Here is a 14,619-nt window from a genome sequence, read left to right as displayed (position 1 = left end):
TTGAAACCCGGTCGATAGAGGCGCTGATAATCAAATTGTTTGTGCAATTTATACAAACGTCTGGCAATTAGTACGAAAACAAGTTTTGGTCGAGTGGTTTGACACGCGGCTATTATTCTTATAGATATGGATCCAAACCATACCGATTTTTTTGTAATTTCTAATTTTTGTTAATAATACTGAAAAATAGAATATCAGTCAAAAAAATTTAAAAAAAAATGCTTGATATCAGACTTGATCCTACAAATAAAAATTGCCAGACGAGTGCTCTATCGCTCGCCCAAGCTTCATCTCACAATAAGTACCAAACGTTTGCACATAACTTACGAAAATAATTATTATCAGTGTCACTACCGACCGAGTTATAAACCTTGTTTCTTTCCATTCTGTCAACGTCTAAATCAAGAGACATCTTTTTGTTAAGGATTAGCCTTCTATGAGTGTTTATATTCGTTGGTATTTCTTACATATTTACTAGTAAATAAAAACAATTCCAATTTTTTTTTTTTGGTTACCTATACTTACTATATCTTGTGAAGACTTGGCAAGTCTAATTGTTAGTAAATTTTGATTTTATGAAGCAACTATTAATAAAAGAAGTTAGTGTGTTTATTTATTTCGTACTTCTTAGTTCGATACATCATCCATTAGAAACATTGTTTCAACATCGCAAAAGTTGGTCTTTGTTAGTAAGGTAAAACTAATACAATAAATTACAGTTTTATTTGGAAATTAGTATTTTTCAAACTTAGCAAAGTACTACACATGCACTTCCAATGAAGCAAAATATTTCTGAGACATATCAAGTCGCGATTTTATGTTTTTAACAATTAGAAAAATATCAGTTTTAGATAGCTAACACCTATTAAGGCCGTTTAACATGCTTGCGAAAACAAAAATTTCATAATTCGAAGATTTGTCAAAACTAACTTCAAGTGGTATCTAAGAACTCATTTTAATCATAATCTAGACATCCCATAAAAATCAAGATTCAAAACTGACCAAGTGATAGCCAGACTATTAAGTTTACTCTTGAATTGGAATGTAAATGAAGGGTGAATGAAAAAGAGAAAGATCCTCGTTTTGGGATTCTTTTTAATTTTTTGGTCTTTCTGCAGTCAAGAGCGTGGAAGGTAACTGTAGTTATATCCGCTCCTAGGACAGGTATCATTGTGCAATGATCTTGGAAAACCACAAAAAGCATCTCCTCTTGTCCTTTGTATTAATGGTTGCGGTATTTTTAAGGAGTGTTTTCGAGGGCTTCCATTCTTCAGGCAATGTGTTGCCTGAACATAAATGGGGGATGTGACCTAAAGAGTGGATGTCATCTATGGGCAAGGCGCTTTGAGGACGCTTCGAGTTCCAGTATTAGGATAGGTATAACGGCGATTTAATTGCAGATTTGGCAGACAGTGCTAATACTAGCCGACGTGGAAATTGGGTGGCCATGAATGTAGTGGGCAACTTCGGTACAAAATTAGCAAGAATCCAAGAGCTTAGCATTTGCAGACGAATTGGTAATCTTAGCTAGAACTGATAGAAGCAGTAATAAAACTCGTAGAGGTGGCAGCGACCAAAGGATTGTATATAAATAAAGGAAAAATAAAGTATATGGAATGGACAAATAAGCAATTCATTCGGGGGCAATATATAATAATGACAACAACAAAGAAAACAATATAAATTCAAAGAAGTTAAAAGATTTGAGTACTTAGGAACTCTCGTCACAGGAGAACCCAACTGTAAAAAAAATACAGAAAAGAATATGCTCTCAATGGGTTGTTAAGAAGCAAAAATTTATCTCGAAAACTAAAATACAGGACCTACAAGACCGTAATAAGGCTGATCGTGACGTATGCTTCTAAAACATGGGTCACAACAAAAGAACACCAAGAGTGGTTGTTGATTTGGGAGCGATAAGTACTGCGCAAAATCTTTGGTAACAAAAACTTAAATGGATAATGGATAAGCGGAGTCAGGATGCTCGTTAAGCCGACTTCTCTTTAATATAATAATGGACGAAATAATACAAGCAGTACGTAAAGGTCATCGTTACAGAATTGGGAACAAATAAATCCAAATATTACGTTATGCAGACGTAATGCCGCAATAATCACCAAGACAGGAGACGAGCTCCAAAGATTAAAACACATCTTCAATACATATGTTAATGTATGAAAAGGCTTAACATCTACGGAAGCTTTTTGAACCACTAAAGTTTTGCAGATGGTATTTTTTTGATAAACACAAACACACATTGAAAGCTATATTTGATGATAAGCAAACTAAATCATATCTCAAACTGATAGGACTGCAAATGTATCTACATAAAACCAATACATTAAGCAATAGTCCGAATAACAGAATCATTGATAACACACTAATAGAAAATGTGCAATACTATACCTACCTTCGGCATATCATTAAGTTTTGCCAGGAAAACCAAAGTGATGAATTTGTCCAAAGGATTTAGCTAACATATACTGCCCTTGGTAAACTGAACGTCATATGTAAGGATACGGAAATTTTTATTAACTTCAAAAGAAAAGTCTATGATTGCTGTATATCACCAGAAGCCACAAATGGACAAGAAAGTATGGATCTGACAAAGAAGTAGAAAAAAAAACAGATCAATGGAACGAGCAATGTTAAAAATATCCTTAACAGACAAAATAAGGAACTCAGACATAATAATCAGAACAAAGGTTACTGATGGAATAGAAAGAATGGTTGGTCTTAGGGTATTAATAAACTGGCAAGAGCAACTGTTGTGTGAGCTAAGTAATGCGGTAATAGAACCAATGCATTACAATATAGCAAAGTAATACATAAGAGTTAGGCTCACAAACATCCACTCGTCTATTTATCATATTCAAATGCATTGGTTCTATTTATTGCATGAACTCCATTGTGCAACTGACTCTTCTTTACGTGCCTTCTCTGCGACGGAGGTTGGCAGTCATCATGGTTATTCTGATCTTGGATGCTACCGCTCTGAATAGTTCGATTGATGTGCATCCGTACTGATTCTAGGCCTGACTAAATAAAGAAATGAGCCAGACACGTGGTCAGGCAGAAATGGGTGATAAAATGTAGAACATATATGACAGAGATAAATGTTTGAAGATTGCCACTACGACGTTCGATCATATTCGAAAAAGAGTGAGGAAAACCTGAACAAAAGTCGCAGAAAAGTATTGAAGAACTGGTAAGAAGCTTATATCTAGCAATGGATTACCGAGGTCTAGAAAATGTAAATAGATACTAAATTTGAAATACACACGTTATTAAAAATTATAGATCTCTGCAATTTATCACCCTAATGTATCATATCCCTTAGATGTAATCAAGGACCTTCTCAGCAGTCAACGACTTAGAGCTAGTCTATATACAAGTCAATAAATTATTAACCCAACAAATTATATACTTACTTTCATCATGTCGCCCTCGATCTGCAGAAACAGATCTATTCAGGGAATCATCACGTCCTAGATCGTTTTCTGGCCCAGCAGATTTTGATCGGTTCATCGACTTGCCAAGTCTTCTCTTAATTGTTCCGAAGAAGTCTCTACGTTTCCTAGACCTACCTCTAAATTCTAGATTTTGTTGAGATTCGTTCGGCAGCTGTGATGTATTTGTAAAGCTATAGTCACCGGGCTAAAATATAACATACTATATTAACAGAAGTAACTGAAGATGAAAGAGTTATACGGTGTGCATGTAAACTGTTTCCCTCGTAACATATTTTCTGAACGACAAACTGAAATCAATAAATTTCGGAGTAATAAATCTACTAAGGCATATGTTCTTGATTTTTATCACATTACAATGGACGTAATCATTAAAAATGGTGCACAGGTACCATTTTGTAATTGGTTTAATAGTTTAACCTATTTAAAATTCCTTTTTAACGATATCTAAACGACTAAAAACTTGTGGTGTTATTTACATTTTTAGTAATAACGAAGAACAACAAAAGTCTATTAGTTTTTGGGGTGAAACTCCAACTTTGTGTAGATATTGTTAAAAATAATTTACCATATGATCTCGTTTAAAGTTACCCTACAAATGGGGTCTTTCCGCCATTTTTAATGATTACTCGTGTAATGCCGGTCCTGCATGACACCGCAGAGTCTACCGACAGTTCAAAATTGCCATGAAAACTACACGATCAACAATCAAATTAGCAGAGATAAACCGTAGAATTTGCACGGCCAACAGATGCTATTTTGGGCTCAATCTCCTCCTTAAATCCACAATTATATCGAGAAATACAAAAATAAAACTCTACAAATCAATAATACGCCCAGTCCTAACATTTGGTTCAGAGACCTGGACTCTAACAGAAGTAATGAAAACATGTTAGGATGTTTCGAAAGAAAAGCACTAAGGCGAATCTATGGAGCAGTGAATTACAATGGAGTGTGGAGAAGACGATACAACTTCGATCTTTAAAGAATATACCAGGAACCAGATGTCGTAAAACATATTAAGATATGACGTCTGAGATGGACAAAGAATATCCTGGCTTGCAAACCTGAGAGCATGGTATATAAAGACCTCAACACAGCTATTTCGTATAGCAACCAACAAAGTCATCATAGCTATAATGATCGACGTTCGGAACGGACAGGTACCCTAAGAAGAAGTCTAAGGTGGATAGGGCATGTAAGGCGGATGGAACAAAATGATCCAGCTAGAAAAACGCTCCTTGATAGACCCATTGCACACATTAGCCCCACACAGTTCGGTTTCAGACAAGGATTTGGCACAAGAGAAGCACTTTACAGCTTACCTGTCCTACTTCAGAAATGCAGAGATCAGCAAAAATATGTCTTCCTATGCTTTATAGATTACCAGAAAGCGTTCGATTGTGTTAATCATTTAGAATTAGTAAGATTGCTCCAGGAACGTTCGATAGATGAGAATGACCTTAAGATCATAAAGAACCTTTATATGAATCAAGTGACATCTGTGAGAGTAGGACTGGAATCTACATCATATTTCTCAATCGAAAAAGGTGTACGACAGGGCTATGTTCTGTCACCCCTCCTTTTTAATCTTCACTCTGAAACGATTTTCGATAGAGCCTTAAGTGACACTGAAGATGGAATCAAAATCAACGGACAGACTATTAGTAATCTTCGCTGTGCTGATGATACAGTCATAATAGCTGATAGCCAAGAAACGCTACAACGACTAATAGATAGAATAAATACTGAAGGAGAACGACTGGGATTGAAGATTAAAATAGACAAGACGAAGGTAATGGTGGTTAGTAGAACACGAAATATACAATAAAATATAAGAGTAAACAATAAGAACATCCATAGAGATACGTAGCAGGATTGAGCAAGCCAGAAGAGCATTTACTAATATGAGAACCTTGTTAAGCAACAGCATAACTGGTAGATACGACTAAATTAATCAGCTAATCGAGCGTTTTCCTTACTATTGAATGGAGAGAATGTTAATTTTACTCTAAGTATAACGAATATTATAAATTTATTATCTGAAATCGATTTCTTTTACATCATCGTGTGATTTTATCATGCCCTGATGCTTTATTAATATTAGCATTCTAATTACTGTTTCATTGTATAGGCTTCTTACTAATATAGTTCTTAAAATTCAAATAAGAAACGTATTTTTCACTTTTAAAGAATGCCATTGCTCTAATTTGATCATTCAGTTTATCGACTAGTTCTAGCACTACGTGAATTTCTTTGTAACAAATATTGTATGTTTTAAAACATTATAAGTAATGTTTTAAAATATTCTTTACAAAGAAATGCCGCACCTGAAACTGTTTATGGTTATTAGGCCAAAAAGTATTATTAGTATGATAAAAAAATTAAAAAGCCAAACCTTGGATACAGCAATGTCATTTTTCGCGTCCTTACTTTCTCCATTGGCGGTACCATTGGCTTCGTTCGTAATGTTACCGTTGGTTTTTCCATTGCTCTGTTCCATACCATCAACGCCTTCGTCGATCTCTTTATCTTCGGTGTTCACTTCGATTGTTTCGATCTCTTTCCAGGCGCCGTTATTTAGCTCGACCTTGTGTTAATTGAAAAATAAAACCAAAATGCACACAAAAAAATTAATAAAACAAAGCTATTTGGATCAAATTTTAAACTTATAGTCGCTATTACTGTGTACACAAAAAATGTTTTGAATATAACACACCAATGTACTCTCTGTATACCGATATCAAACAGGTGTTCGATGGAGTAGAAAGCAATTATCCGTGCTGCTAGGTATACCCAAAAAGTTAGTTAAAGTTATATAAATGACCTTAGATGTTTCCAAGAACGTGGTGCGAATAAACAGGCATCTAATAGAGGTATTTGATATTGAAAATTGAATTGGCCAGAAAAAGTACTGGTATAGCTACTATCTAACTTTAAATTACCGGCTGCATAAACACACAATCTTCTCAAATATGCAGATTTACAGATGATATTGCCACAACAAAAGAATGTTATTCTGAGAAAATATAGATATATTATATGATTAAGTTTCTCATCCATCGGGCGACTTTTATTCTGAATCAGACAATCCCAAACGGGAACTTTTCTCCTCTTCAAGACCTTGAAGATCTAGAAAAGTTACCTAAGTTTACAATCCAAAAGATTGCCCATCGATTACTAAATTCCTCTACACATCCACATGAGTAGTGTGATAATGAGGACACGACTACCAAAATAGGGAAATCAATGTGTTAGAGAGAGAAGTACCTTCGTTACATGTGTAAGAGTGAGAACGACATATGTTAACGTCACATTGCGTCAGAGGAATCAACATTACCGACTGTGATAGTTTAACTATTATCCGCTAGTCATTATCCATTAGTCATCCGCCATTTTTAATTCAAAATTAAACTATATATTTATATACAGTGCATTTGGCATAGGGAATCTATATTACTTACTGTCATAGTTCAACTATTATGCGCTAGTCAGCCGCAGCCATTTTAAGCTCAAAATTCATAAACATTCTCCATAAAATTAATATTTACTGATGTAACGAATCTAAACGATCTAAACAACCGGCCAGTATAGAAGACAAATGGAATTGTATTAAAAAGGCTATCGTAATCACCACCAAGTCTCTGATCGCTTTCCAAAAGTACAAGAAGAAGAACTGGATGACTGAAGAAATATTATCAATGATGGACGACCACAGATCATTTAAAAACAAAGACCGAACCAAACAACAGCAGATTAACAGACAAATACGAAAAGAGTGTCGCAAAGCTAAGGAACAGTGGCTGCTAGACACGTTTGCAGAAATGAAGGAATTGGAAGAAAAACATGACCACTTTAACATACATAAACTCGTTAAAGAAGTGACAAGTCATACAAAACCTTGCAGTTTTAACAGTATTGTGAAGGACAATAAATTAATTACTGATACTAAGGATCCACTTCAACATTGGAGAAACTACACACAGCAACTATACTCAGACAACACTAGAAGAAACTTCTGAAAGTGAATATAAAAGTGAACCCTCCACCAAAATATTGAAGAAGTCAGAAGTTGTAAGGGCAATGAAACAGAGCAAATGGGGAAAAGCACCAGGCCCAGACGACATATACATAGAGGTTCTAACAATGTTGAGTGAAGACAATATAGACGACTTGGTAGATCTTTTTAATGACAATTATGGGTCCGGTCAAATACCACTGGATTGGCTTCAATCAACCTTTATACCAATCCCAAAAAAGCCAAACGTTAATAGTTGATCAATTCCGAATGATCAGCTTATTGAGCCAGGTCCTAAAACTCTTCTTAAAGATAATTCACACAAGAATATACAACAGATGTGAAAGAGACATTAGCCCCACACAGTTCGGTTTCAGACAAGCATTTGGCACAAGAGAAGCACTTTATAGCTTAACTGTCCTACTTCAGAAATGCAGTGACCAGCAAAAAGATGTCTTTCTATGCTTTATAGATTACTAGAAAGCGTTCGATTGTATTAATCATTCAGAATTAGTAAGATTGCTCCAGGAACGTTCGATAGATGAGAATGACCTTAAAATCATAAAGAACCTTTATATGAATCAAGTGGCATCTGTGAGAGTATGACTGGAATCTACATCATATTTCTCAATCGAAAAAGGTGTACGACAGGGTTGTGTTCTGTCACCCCTCCTTTTAAATCTTTACTCTGAAACGATTTTCGATAGAGCCTTATGTGACACTGAAGATGGAATCAAAATCAACGAACAGACTACTATAATCTTCGCTATGCTGATGATACAGTCATAATAACTGATAGCCAAGAAGCGCTACAACGACTAATAGATAGAATTACCACTAAAGGAGAACGACTGGGCTTGAAGATTAATATAGACAAGACGAAGGTAATGGTGGTTAACAGAACACGAAATATGCAATTAAATATAAGAGTAAACAATAAGAACATCCAAATGGTCCCCAAGTTCAGATATCTCGGTAGTTAGATAACTGAAGATCTAGATCCAGAAATAGAGATACGTAGCAGGATTGAGCAAGCCAGAACAGCATTTACTAATATGAGAACCTTGCTAAGCAACAGCAGCCTTAACTTAACGCTTTGATATCGCTTTGTAAAATGTTACATTTACTCCATACTGCTATATGGTGTAGAAACCTGGACCATAAAGGCCAATGTGATGAACCGATTGGAGTCCTTTAAAATGTGGGTATTTAGAAGACTACTTAAAATTCTCTGCGAAGTATTAAATCGAATGGGCAGATAACGAGAATTGCTGCCAATAATAAAAAGAAGAAAAACTGCTTATCTGGGTCATATATTTCGAAATTTCAAGTACCAGTTCTTAAAGCTTATTATGGAAGGGAAAATAGAAGGAAAACGGGGCATCAGAAGAAAGAGATACTCATAGCTTAAAAACATAAGGGATTGGACAAACCTCGGTGCCCATGCACTCTTTAGAGCCACACAAGACCTAGAGGAGTATGCCAGAATTGTCGCCAATATCCACTAATTGGATAGGGCACCATAAGAAGAAGATGTAACGAAATGGTAGTTTGTTGAGTGGTAGATATTCGAATACTTGACAATAGATTGGCACTGATTTATGTAAAGCAGTGGAAGTTCTAAAAAGACCTTGGTTGAGCGGTGGAAAAAAAAATAAACTAATAAATATATTTTCTCTAGACCTTGTGGTTAGCTGAAATTGGCTGCGAAGTGCTTTCATAACAAATCAATTACCAAACTAGAATTACGCTGGAATTACGTTTTTGGTAAAATAACTACTTATTTTAATACCTCATAAATCAACCAAGTTTAATCATAAATCAATCAAGTATAAATAAATTAAACATTTCTTTAATTTGTTTAAAATTTCATCCACTATTTTCGTTAGATGTTAGACACACAAAAATGACATATTAAAATAGTCGACACTAAATCTTACCTTCACTAGCCTTTGGGAAGGTTGCTAAAATCAAAAATAAAATGATTGGTTAGTTACAAATGGCAGTAGGTGAATACAAATGATATACAAAGTTATATTCCTACTCAAAAATGTAATGAGGTTTGCTATGAGTACTGATTGTTGGGGTATAATAGAAGTAATAGTTTCTTACCCGTTGCATACTGTGAATCACCAGGGTAGTTGTGTTCGGATTTTGCCTATTTCTATCTAAGTCTCTATATCCCATGTCTGGTAAATGATTGCCGTTTGTAAGGGCATCTGTAAAATATGTATTGGTAATTGGATTTTTTATTGATCATCTATATTAAAATACAGAAAGTTGATTAGTAAACTCTATTTTCTTTCAGAACAAAAAGAAATGTAACCACCACTGGTCAAACTAACCGAAGAATTCAAAACAGAATCTATGAATATTCATTATCTCCATATAAGTCACAAAATTGATTCTAAAATTTCTAGAACTATAGCCCTTATCCGCTTTCAAATCAAGAATTATTTGAGAATCCATTGAGATCCAAAAACGTTCTAATTGTCTCAATAAAAGAGATGACGGCACCTGGTTACTTTCAACATGGAGACCTCTCCCCAATCACAACCAAATATGTACTTTCTGCTTCGTCCTTCGCCAACTCTCGCGATCAAAAATCTTCGCTCAACCATTTACCCGAACACCTCGAAAGACATTACCATCGACGGTGACGTAAACGTACTGTTTCTAAATGGAAGCAAATAGTAGTGTAAACTTAAGTTGGAAGTAGCAGTTGCAAACTGACTTTGCAAACTGAGGTTTAAGAGTAAGTCAGCACTCATTACTCACATTTCCTTCATTTGACTTTCCTAATTTCGAAATAACTCAATATAGAATATTATGATACTTGTCTCTTTATAGTTACAAATTGACTGGTCTGTTGTATTTTATTTTTCATCGGTAACTATCGAGTGTAAACTTGAAGATGATCAGAACGGTTTTACTCCAGATTCTTGTTTTGATAACTGATACTCGGTCAGCAAATAATGGAAAAGAAGATCAAAAGAGATCAAGACCAATTTAACCCTGAAATATACTATTGCGGACTTGCTTTACTATAATTTATAAAAAAAGTACTTTTTTCTTACCATTTTGGAACGTTGAAGTAGTCATAGTATTAGTAACATTAAGCCTATTAGTAGCAGGAGATGGACTCCTTAAGGTTTCCTTAATTTTATAAGGTTGGCTACCACTTATATTTGGTATATCAGCACCCTCTATGAATAAGAACTGCAAAAAATAAATGTTTAAGTATAAGAGTTAAGTTAACATATGTTTATATAATATATACACTTTTAATACAAATAAAATAAGAAAAAGCAGTTGATGATAGAAAATTGATAGAAAAATATTATAATTTAAATTGCAAGAGTATTGAAGAATTAAAGAACTAACTATATAGAGAAAGGTTTAAATAGAGAAGACACGATGAACAGGAAGAAGAGTACATTGAGTCGGTCGCGACCCTAAAAAAGGGAAAAGCCGATGAAGATACAAATCAGCACTGACATAAATTAAAAATATATACAGTGATGAGTGCCTTAAGAACCGGCAAAATAACGCAAAAGATAGAAAACATAACACGTTGTGAAATAAAAAGAGATGAAAGTAGTAGAGGTGGGAAATTATCGATAGAAACCTCTAATTTACATTAAATTACATTAGGACTATCGATAGTTTCCCACCTTTAGACGTTAGCTTATGAGCTAGTTGACTTCAGTCATAATATTACAAGTATGACGTCGAATATTTACATTTTTTAAATTTCGCATAAAATAAAAACTGATTGAAGGCAATAAAGCAAATGTAAGTAAACAGTTTAATTAGTAGTAATTTGATAATTAATTCTATATTGACGAATACAGAATAACAAGCTATGATAATTTTGTATTGAGAAGAGTGTATGCGACGTCTCAAATCATAGTTTATTATTGATCAATACTTTAATTTTGGATAAAAAAATACTCCTACTTAAACTGTTTTTACTTACATTACGTGATACGTATTACTATGACTGAAGTCAACCAGCTCATAAGCTAACGTCTAAAGGTGGGAAATTTTCGATAATTCTATAGTGTATTTTTATGTATGAGAGAGTAATAAAACAATAAATTATGTATGCAAATCCCTAAACTGTTGATACGGGTGACTCAATGAAAAACAGATATTTGTCAACAAGTTTACAGAAGTATATAGGAAAACAATTTTAAATTGAGTATGACCACCAGGTATAAAGGTTGGAGCAGAATAGAATACAATAGTTGTGAGGGTTACTAATCCCTAAATAAGGTTGCCAGTGTCGGAGTGATGGAGGTTAACAGGTACTAATGAATTTGCAAGAAATGTAAGATGTTTATTTTATTGGTTATATATAACCAATAAAAGTTTAATAAGTACCTACCTATTTGCAAAATAAAGTTTAATTCTTTAGATAAAATAAAACGTTTTATTTTATCTATTTGCAAAATAAAGTTTAATTCTTTGCCTATTTGCAAAATAAAGTTTAATTCTTTAGATAAAATAAAACGTTTTATTTTATCTGAAATGAGTGCATTCCACGAAGTAAGGGTTTCAACAATCAAACATTTAATTCTTTAATTCCAGGAATCTACGACAGTAATTGACTAGATAATTACCTTCTAAACTTATTCCACAGAAAATGTGATAGTGGGTTTTTCCATTTTGTATATGGGAAGGTCCAAGTGGCGTATTCAAAATTCTTAACAGTTCACTAAAAGTAGGTACTTCAGTTGCAAGGTGCAGTTTATTGTGTATACTAGTGTTATGGAAAATTTGAAAGTGCCGTGTAAACGCCGAAAAATTGGTCCTCTAACAGTTAATGAAAAAACATTAATATTTAATTGTTTTAAATCATTTACAGACAAACGTTTATGTGAAAGTGTTGATGAGACCGTTGAGTTAGTTAGCAGTACACTTGGTGTTGGGAAATCTACGATTTACAGAGTTATTAAAGAAGAGAAATGTGGAAGTTTTCAAATGCCACGTAATGCTCCAGGGAAACCAAAATTTCAAATAGAATATCATTTTAAAGAAGGACTTCGACGGAAAGTGCATGAATTCTTCTTTAGACAAGAATTTCCAACATTGGATAAAGTTCTTGTCTCAATTCGAGATGATAAGGATTACCCAGAAATGAGTCGAAGTACGTTATGGAAACTTTTAAAAGAAATAGGCTTCCGCTGGAAAAAGAATCCCAGAAAGTCTATTTTAATAGAAAGAAGCGATATTGTCATATGGAGAAGACATTTTCTAAGAACCATAAAGGAAATGAGAAACCAAAAAAGAAAAATATTTTATCTTGATGAAACATGGATCAACGAGGGTCATACACCAAATAAATTTTGGCAGGATGAAACTGTTACAAGTCAAAGGCACGCTTTTGTAAATAACTTATCTACTGGTTTAAACCCACCATCAGGAAAGGGACGCAGGCTGATAATAGTACACATTGGCAGTTCAGACGGTTTTGTTGAAGGTGGTTTATTAACTTTTGAATCAACTCGTACCGGTGACTACCATGAAGACATGAACGCTGATGTCTTTCAAGAATGGTTCGAACAAATGATAGATCTTCTTCCTAAGAACTGTGTAATAGTAATGGATAATGCAAGTTATCACTCCAGACTTATAGAAGGACTGCCCACAACCAAGTGGTTAAAAAAAGACTTGCAGAATTGGCTGAGTTCAAAAAATATTACGTACCATCCCGGATCTATAAGAAAGGAACTTTATTCGTTGTGTGCCCTTCATAAAGAAAAATTTAAAAAGTACGAAATTGATGAAATTGCCAAAAATCGTGGAATGACAGTACTTAGATCCCCGCCATATCATTGTGAATTAAACCCGATTGATCTGGTATGGGCACAGATAAAGAGTGAAGTTTCAAGAAAAAATACCATTTTTAAAATTCATGATGTTAAACAGTTGTTTTTGGAGGCCGTAAATAATGTAAAACCTGAAAACTGGGAAAAGGCAGTAAATCACACTATTAAAGAAGAGGAAAAAATGTGGAAGCTGGACAATATTACTGATAAAATGATCGAGCCAGTTATTATAAATCTTGGTTCTGAAAGTTCATCTTCTGAATCTGATTTGGATTTGTAACAAGTAGCTGTAAGTTTTATATTAATATTTTTATTCATCTATTTAACATACCTTAGACGGTTTTAAAAACTCTTTTTCTCTTTTGTAATTTTTAAAAATTAAAAAAAATGTGAATTTTTTAAAACCCTTTTTAATGTAGGCCAGTCAGTTCTAATATAGTGTGTGATAAAAGAGGTCACTTTTGTTTACATACACATAACACTTTATAACACTGAAATAATTCATTTATTTTTTACAATTATTCGAAGTAATTTTTCAATTAATCTTGAGCACGCCCATGGAGTGGTCGGAGCTACCAGTTAAAATTATGCTAATTACTCTCTCGTTCATAAAAATAATGTAATGTAAAGTAAATTATAGGTTAATATCGATAATTTCTCACCTCTACTACTTTCATCTCCTTTTATTTCACAACGTATTATGTTTTCTATCTTTTGCGTTATTTTGCCGGTTCTTAAGGCACTCATCCCTGTATAGAAAAGAAACGTCGATTTCACGAAACATTTTAGAAGTATTATGGGATAACTAGATCAAATAAAATAGGGAATTATATGTACGAAAGTGAACAAAAGTTATTTTATATAGAGTGATACATAGAAAAAAGACATTTAGGCAAACAAGAATATAACAAAGCAGGGAAGGAAAAATATAAATGTATAAACAAAGTTTATACATTATATATGTACAGTTATATATTTGACATTGCTGTTATAATGTATATTCCTAAATCATAAGTAATTTGTATCTATTCGTAAATATAGAAACAAATATTCTACGAAAAGATCAATGTAACTTACCTCGACTGTCAGAGTTCCTGAAACTGGATCGCTCTCGTATGGTCGACTCTGCAAAGAAATAATCTGCCTTTGAGATGGATTTACCAGAAGTTCTTCTACTCCTACTATACCTAAACCTAGGAATTTGTTCGGTTTCACTGAGTGATCGTATATTTCGAACAGCAGTTCCGCTGTAGTTGGGGATAAATCGCTAAAAAATACATAAATTATTAATATACGG

The 14,619-nt window shown here is 33.8% G+C and overlaps 1 protein-coding gene across 6 annotated transcripts in view; it reads right to left on the bottom strand.

Annotated features, from left to right (window-relative positions):
* LOC140449695 (uncharacterized) overlaps window positions 1–14,619 on the bottom strand; it is a 189,127-nt gene that overhangs the window by 18,513 nt on the left and 155,995 nt on the right. For 3 of the 6 annotated variants that reach the window (XM_072542988.1, XM_072542986.1, XM_072542987.1), the window contains exons 7-12: window positions 14,400–14,589; window positions 10,566–10,707; window positions 9,601–9,707; window positions 9,429–9,452; window positions 5,869–6,060; window positions 3,432–3,657 (exon numbers count right to left, since the gene is read on the bottom strand). In XM_072542988.1, the coding sequence (XP_072399089.1) occupies window positions 3,432–3,657; window positions 5,869–6,060; window positions 9,429–9,452; window positions 9,601–9,707; window positions 10,566–10,707; window positions 14,400–14,589 (881 nt within the window). The remainder of the gene's footprint in view (window positions 1–3,431; window positions 3,658–5,868; window positions 6,061–9,428; window positions 9,453–9,600; window positions 9,708–10,565; window positions 10,708–14,399; window positions 14,590–14,619) is intronic. The other 3 variants (XM_072542990.1, XM_072542989.1, XM_072542991.1) reach the window with 3 other exon arrangements.

The sequence above is a fragment of the Diabrotica undecimpunctata genome, chromosome 9 (genome assembly GCF_040954645.1).
Source record: "Diabrotica undecimpunctata isolate CICGRU chromosome 9, icDiaUnde3, whole genome shotgun sequence".
Classification (NCBI taxonomy): Eukaryota; Metazoa; Arthropoda; class Insecta; order Coleoptera; family Chrysomelidae; genus Diabrotica; species Diabrotica undecimpunctata.
This window is presented reverse-complemented; position numbering and strand designations above follow the sequence as displayed.